Here is an 8,231-nt window from a genome sequence, read left to right on the forward strand (position 1 = left end):
AATGAGAAATGTGAATTAAGTATAATATTGAATAAAAAGGAAAAATGAAAAAGTGATCATTATATAAAAATAAATATCTATAAACTTATTATTTTAAGGTTTTAGGTTAAAATACATGTTAATCTCCTATATAATTACATTCCAATATTGTAGTGTCTTTTCGATAATTTTTTTTTCTATAAAATTCATAATTTAATATACATATTGATTCGGTAGGGATTAGTTCAGGACTGAGAGACTAACATTTCCGATGTGTCCTTTTTACTTCCGAACGCTTGGATTGTCAATCTTGATCGGAGGGGGAGGTACGTGTAAAAGACACTCCGACAAGTTAGGCGTGGAATTTGAAGAGCTTCTGCTCACTATTTAATATTCAGTGAACTGTTATTACTATTGATTATTTGGTCGTAGTGGAGTGTGGGTAGAAAGTAAGTAGAATGTAAATGGAACGTACTTGGCTTTTGGCCCTATCATTGTATTTACAAGTGTTTCATAGACCAAATAATAACAAACTTACCTAGAGATTCGGTACGTTATTCATCAACGGCTTTATCAATATCTCTAATCAAATATCTTTAGTTATTTTAACCGTCTGTTAGACTTTTGGTCCAATAATGATTTAAAGAGTAATAACTTAAACGCTGGCCTAATTATGGCTCAATATTAATGTAGCGAATGGACCAAACGGTACTTAGTGTTAACCGTTCGGTCCTGAGTGTATACCATACACATATATAATGAAATCTTATATTATAAAAAATACATGGAATATTTTGAAGGCACCTTGTGTCTCATTGCTTGTTAGCCGACCATATATAGTGAGAATAGACTTAAAACAAAGATAGGAGAACATAGAAAAATAAAAGAATTTTGGTAATTAATTATGTGAAGCAACCGGCCATAAATATTAATATAAATGTGTAGTGTGTGGCCGGCTTCGTACTCTTACAATTTTCATTTTTGCTGGCTTCGATTAATAATTTCAACATGGCTATCACCACTACCACTACCTGTTATCACTCTTTCTCTTTTTTACAAAAACTCTCTTTGATTTTTCAGTCATCATTTACTTTTTGTATTTAAAAAGTCTCACATTATTTAATAATCCAAGAAAAAAAATGATTCATATATATTTTCATCTCTTAATTTACTTACACACTTTTAAAAAATAATGGCCATGCACATCAGACTTTTTATTAAACCAATGAAGTTTCACTCACGCGTAATATTAGTATTAATTAAAGTTTAATAATAATGTAAAACTGTTTCATAGACGCCAATAACAAAATACACACACACTGATCATAATAAAATCTAACACGAATCAACCTACAAAATATTTAACTATGATCAAAATATGTATATGAAAAAATAAAACTTATACACTCATTATATTAACATTTTATGTAAGAGACAACGTCAAATCTTTTATATCGATTGACTCATAAATCATTAATACTGAATCTTTCGTATATATTTCTCTAAAAACATAACCTATCAAACTAGCATTAAATTGAGATTTTGTATAAATTGAGTATTTCATGCTTTGTTACAAACTCATTGCATAATTAATAAGTTTCAATGTTTGAATTAGATTGCAATGTTTGAAATTTTGGATCAATTATTGATTCAAGGTACTGAATTAACTAAGAACTCCCCAACTATGGAATGGAACGGCTGAGTTGGAGATTTGTTTATGAATGTACTATGAAATTCATATTTTTAACTTCAATGGCAAATGTAAGTAAAAATAAAATAAAATACTAAAGTAGTTTTTGATGAAATATTATAGATAACCAATGTTGATATGATTTATTATTGTTTTTTATTTTCTTTTTAAGATCACGTAACCTTTTATCTAAACATCTTACCATTATTTTCTTAACTTGATTAAACTAATACTTAAGGGTGTTGTCTTGGTATCCTTTTAGAATAGAGAGTTTTAGTATCCTTTGAGGTGGATCTAATGAAGAGATGCCATATGTGAGAGGAATCTGTCAAATAATAATAATTAATAATAATAATTAATAATAATAATATCATTATTATTATTATTATTATTATTATTATTAATTATTATTATTATTTTACACCCGTAGGGACTTTGCCTCTTCATTCGAATATGAAGATGTTGTTAAAGCCTTCTTTTTTCACACCCACGTAGAATTTCATCTCTTATGTATCATAATATAGTAAGGTTCACTTAGTTGACATTGAATTAAAAGTGTTACATATATGTCGGGTTTTCACTATCCATATCAAAGGATGCTAAAATCCTTATTTTTTAGGGGCACAAAATTAACACTCAATATTTAAAGGTCTAATTAAAGTAAGTAATTATCATCCATGAGTTTAACTAAATATGCACTTGTTAACACATTAAAAAAAAATAGTACATAAAAGTTTTTAATTCAAAGGGATTTATGGAGTAAACGAAGATAAAAACCTAAATTTTTAAATTTCAGTCTCCACTCTTTTTTAGATATTTCCTTCATCAAACTTAGTTGTCAATTTTTTTCGTTAACAAAATATGTATAAGTTTCTATAATACAAAATTAACAATAAAAAATCACACAGAATTATTATTATAATAAGACTAAAATTATATGAAAATTGAATATAAAAGAACCTAAAGTTGTAATTATCAAGAAAATGAGTCTAAATCTTATTTTAAATGGAAATGAGAAAGTTAAATAATAACGTATAAAAAAAACTCAAACTTATTGTTTTAAAGTTAAATAATAACGTATTTGTATTTTTTCATTGAATCTCCTCAAAGGATACATCACTGGTATCAAAACTGAATATACTTAAAAATATTAATATGAAGAGACTTACATTTCAAATAAAAGAAATTTTTATGAATCCAAATATGAATATAAATCATAAATAATCTATTATCTTAAAATTTTAGGTTTTGAAGCAGTATCAGCTCCTAAGGACCCTACTCAAGTCTTCTTCACTTAATCTAATTGACTATTTTACATATGCAACAATATAATATATATATATATATATATATATATATATATATATATATATATATATATATATATATATATATATATTAAGAAAAGTATAATGAAAATGTTTCGTGGAAAAAAACAATAGGTAAAAATTGAGAAATGGTCAAGAGAATATTTTATTCTGAAAGAATTGTACATAGTGTGTGGCACTGTTGCAAAGCCTCCTCGATAGAATCTTCAGTAGATGACAACTAACCAAAAAGCCATAGCAGAACGAACTTTTAGCAAACGCAAAAACAATAAAGAAAGGGGAAAAATGTTGCATGAACATGTTGAACTGGAAATTCTCAATTTATTTCAAAAATAATAAACTATGTACAAGCAAGTTTTACTCACAGGCTAAGAGAATCAAAGTATCATTCTTCAATAATACCCCTTTTGAATAGTGTTTATTATGTATCTTGCTAGCTACTTTTGAAGCATTTTAAAACACAAAGTGTGTGGGAAGTCTCTTTGAAAAAGACAACTAAGGTCACAAATCACTCTAATCTGATCCTTCTTCCCATTCTTTTTTTCCAGATTTCAAGCACCTCAAGTAACAATGGAAGACATAAACAGGTGGCTATTATCCTCTTATCTGAATGAAAGTGTTGACCATGAATTTGCCATCAGAAGGTATTGTCCTGCAAGAATGGAGCAAGAGCAAGGAGGAGAGTGCCAAGATCAAGAGGGAGTATTGTTTGATGATACTGAATTATGTTATTCTGATGCCAGCACTCCTTGTTTAGCTTCATCAGAAGTTGATGACTTTGTTGACAGCTTCATCAACATGGATCAGTATGAGAAAGCAGATAAAGGGCACCAAGAGAAGCATCAAAGTTTTGGCCACTTTGTGGTGATGAATAATGATGAGGATGAGGTTGATGCTGATGAATACTCCTCCATGAGTGGTGTCTTTGGATATCTTCCAGCCACCATGGAGGATTCAGAGTTGGAGATGTATGAAAATCTGACTATGTTGGAGGAAGAGGTTGCAATGAGTGACTCTTTTGGTACTTTACCTGAGTTTGTGCATTGTGGAAAAGAGGCCAACCTTGGTGTGGAGCAAGGGTTAGAGTTGGTTCATATGCTGCTGGCCTGTGCTGAAGCTGTGGGGTGCAGGGACAACCACCAGGCAGAGTTGCTGATTAACAGAATCTGGGCTTTGGCAAGCCCTTCAGGAGATGCACTGCAGAGAGTTTCTTACTGTTTTGCCACAGGATTGAAGTGCAGGTTGTCAAAAAGTACTTTTATGGATATGCCTTTGATCAATAGGGAGAATAAGCTGGAAGCATTTCAACTTCTTTACCAAATCACACCTTACATTGCCTTTGGTTTCATGGCTGCAAATGAAGCCATATTCCAAGCATCACAAGGAAAGAGCTCAATACACATTGTTGATTTAGGAATGCAGCATACCCTTCAATGGTCTTCTCTGATCAGGGCCTTTGTTGCAAGGCCCGAAGGACCTCCAATGGTTAGGATCACTGGCTTAACAGACAATGAAGATAACTCTAAACTTCAAACCAGCATGAATGTGCTTGTGCAGGAAGCAAGCTCTTTGGGAATGCACCTTGAATTCCATACAATTTCTGAGCCTGCATCTCCTTCAGTTTTTACTGTGGAGAAGCTGAACTTGAGAAAAGGTGAAGTTTTATTTGTTAATAGTATCTTGCAGTTGCACAAGTATGTGAAAGAGAGTAGAGGCAATCTGAAGGAAATTCTGGTGTCAGTGAAGAAGTTAGGTCCAACTGCTTTTACAGTGGTGGAGCAAGACACAAACCATAATGGCCCTTTCTTCCTTGGGAGATTTTTGGAGTCCCTTCACTATTACTCAGCCATATTTGACTCTCTTGAGGCATGCATGCCAAGAAACAGCCAACAAAGGATGAAGATAGAGAGATTACACTTTGCAGAGGAAATTCTGAATATTGTAGCTTATGAGGGTCCAGAGAGAATAGAAAGACATGAAAGGGTAGAGCAGTGGAGAAGGCAATTAGGCAGAGCAGGATTTCAGGTGATGCCATTGAAGTGCACAAGCCAAGTTAGAATGATGCTTTCTGTTTATGACTGTGATGGCTACACATTATCAAGTGAAAAGGGAAACCTTCTACTTGGATGGAAAGGAAGGCCAGTAATTATGTCTTCTGCATGGCAAGTGGCAAGTGTTTGATTTTCCTTAGTCAGAAGAAGCAAAGACAAAAATGTTCATTTGGTTATTCATTGCAATACTATGTTTCTTTAACAACTAATTTGATAAAACTAGTCATCTTCTGCCTTATCTTCTGCACTTTCCCTCATTGATGATGCAAAATTTGCCAAGCATCTTGAGTTAGCTATTTGTGATTGTACCTTTTGACCAAAGAATTCAGTCCTAGAATTCATATGAAAAGGAAGAGATATACTTTCCCTAGGACCATTCAAACTGTATTAATGTTATTGTTTTAGTGAAGGCTGGATCATTCTTTTGCAAACAAACTTAAAGATCACAATATCACGTTTAGTCTGTTTAATCTAAATTTGTGACCCTTCGTTTATTGTTTATTTTTATTCAATGTAAAAAATAATCACTAAAAGGAAAAGTGTTTTACGCTTCATTTGATTCTTATTTTTGATAATTTTTTCAAGTAACGAATTCTCATTGTATTTATCCTTAGAGAATAATCACAAAGGTGGAGTGTTCTTACATTTCCTTTTATAACTTATTCTTGCTTTCTTTTATTTTAATGAATTTCGGATTGAAACCCCATGGAACATGTTTCTGCCATTGTATTGTTGATATTTCATCTTTTCCAACGTCTCTTGAGCTGATCAAGATCCTTTCATTCTCATAAGGATTAGATCACCAATCTAGAAGCTACATGTACAAGTTGAATTGACGAGATTCTAAGACATAAGTGGGGGACTTGCACTTCCATGCTTATTGCTACATACACCAAGTGCAACAAATTTTTAGTGGTGGTCATGGCTATTCACAAGTTGCATCAAAGACAATAAAAGACATTATTCAAATTTAAACATTCTCTGAATGCTTGAATTTCATAGAAGAAACACAAGATTCTTGGTGGAAAAAATGATCAACCTAATAGAGGTATGACTAGCTGGAAAACTTTTCATCGAAAGATGGTGCGATGGGAATTTCCAAAAACTTCACCTACCTTATTCTCACATCCTTGTTGCATGATATAGATTGGAAGAAGTAAATAAAGTTTACAACAATTTATTTGGGAAGCTTAAACATGAAAATATTGACCAACACTACACATAACAATCCACAAGTTTGCCCCAATCCTATCAGCATAAGAAGTTCCAAAGTCGCCCAAAATCCTCAAGAATTAGGATTAAAATAGACATAAAACACAAGATTGACCAAAGAGATATTCCTATTGTAAAACATCCAAACACAACAATCATTATGTCAACAATCATTTACTCATGCACATTGAACTCAAATTTGATTTTATCAAAGCAATAACAATTTATTGTTTTTTTTTTTTGACATGTCTTCGATATTTGTCTTATTTAGTTTTATATAATTTATTATTAATATTATTAACTTATGTAACATCCCAAAATACAGTAATAACCATAAATTAGAATTAATTACATTTAACAATCAAACAGTGCAGTTTTATATTAATAAACGATGTTCAAAAGCCGAACGGCTTTTAAGTACAGAAGTAGATTACATTTCTACAGAAATAACGAAACGCTAGGATCGAACGGTTTACAAAATAAATACCGAACGATCGCTACAAAACGCTAATATCTAGAATCGGCAGGACGACCTAAGGCTCGGCCTTAACTTCAACATCCACCAAGTTCTCCTCTTCAATAACGTCCTCCAACAAAGCCTCGCCTTCTGCTCACATCCACACGGATGATCATTGCAATGACAGGACGAACGTACAAGTACGAGACAACACAAGGAAAAACACAGGGTAAGCTTATGTAATTTAATTCATACATCAACATATAATTTAAACATTCCAATCACACACGAATATTTCAACATATATATCCATATAACCGTCCAGACTGTATGAATCTGCGTAGCTACAGGCGTCCTTGCACCCGGGTGATGTAGTAACTGGGATACACTCAACAGCTGCCACCCGAGGTTAGCCCTATCCAAAGTATCCCTAAGGACTAGGACCTCCTGTCGTTCCCACACATGACCTACTCCCCTCTACGTGAGGACGAGCACTCACGGATCATCAGGATGAACTGCCAGCATTAGCATAACCACAGTCATACTTTACCAATTCCAATATTCAATACATGAGTCGTTTCTCCCCAATCCACAAGTTTGCCCCAATCCTATCAGCATAAGAAGTTCCAAAGTCGCCCAAAATCCTCAAGAATTAGGGTTAAAATAGACATAAAACACAAGATTGACCAAAGATATTCCTATTGTAAAACATCCAAACACAACAATCATTATGTCAAAATCATTTACTCGTGCACATTGAATTCAAATTTGATTTTATCAAAGCAATAACAATTTATTGTTATATATTTTTTTTGACATGTCTTCAATATTTGTCTTATTTGATTCTATATAATTTATTATTAATATTATTAACTTAAATTAAAAAAAAATTATAAAAATTTCGTTGTTAGTTTATTTTACTTTTACAAGTATTTTTTTAAATAACAGCAAGTCTTCTAATCTATTCCCTCATATTTATTGAACACAGATTTTAATCATCCACATTTTCATATGTTACAAATATAATTAAACAATCCAAAAAGTTATCTTTATATTATATCAATATTTTAAAAATAAATATATAAGAATACTGCAATCCTTTTAGAAAAATGACAATGCTTACAATTTGATATAAATTCTTATTGTAATAAAATTATGTGTAACCTTACAAGCTTTTTATCAACTAATAATTAAAGAATTGAAGATTATTACATATGACATTGATATGTAAAGTTATTATTTACATTTATGGTAAAGCTAGAATTGTTTAGAAGAAAGTTAAAAAGACACTTGTGATGACGTGTAAAATTAAAAAACCAGACAACTGAAAAGAGACAAAAGTTTCAACCACTGCATCGTGAGAAATGAAAAAAAAAAGTATATTTTAAGGCTTTTACTTTCTGCACTCCCACAATTTCTTTGTGCGTTCCTCAAATTTTAAAATGATCATTTCTCCTTCTGAAAAAGTGACTTTCGAAGCATATACTCCAAAAAACTTTTTGGAACAAGTTTTC

The 8,231-nt window shown here is 31.7% G+C and overlaps 1 protein-coding gene across 1 annotated transcript; it reads left to right on the forward strand.

Annotated features, from left to right (window-relative positions):
- Positions 1-3,489: 3,489 nt before the first annotated feature.
- Positions 3,490-5,483, forward strand: LOC124822266 (GRAS family protein RAD1-like). The gene has a single exon (XM_047294262.2). It carries the CDS (start codon positions 3,568-3,570, stop codon positions 5,176-5,178), a length of 1,611 nt encoding a protein of 536 aa, XP_047150218.2. The 5' UTR covers positions 3,490-3,567; the 3' UTR covers positions 5,179-5,483.
- Positions 5,484-8,231: the final 2,748 nt, after the last annotated feature.

Source organism: Vigna umbellata, chromosome 7 (genome assembly GCF_029865625.1).
Source record: "Vigna umbellata cultivar VRB3 chromosome 7, Vumbellata_1.0, whole genome shotgun sequence".
Lineage (NCBI taxonomy): Eukaryota > Viridiplantae > Streptophyta > Magnoliopsida > Fabales > Fabaceae > Vigna > Vigna umbellata.

Coding starts and splice junctions, on each gene's coding strand:
- LOC124822266 (XM_047294262.2), top strand. CDS start 3,568: ATGGAAGACATAAACAGGTGGCTATTATCCTCTTATCTGAATGAAAGT.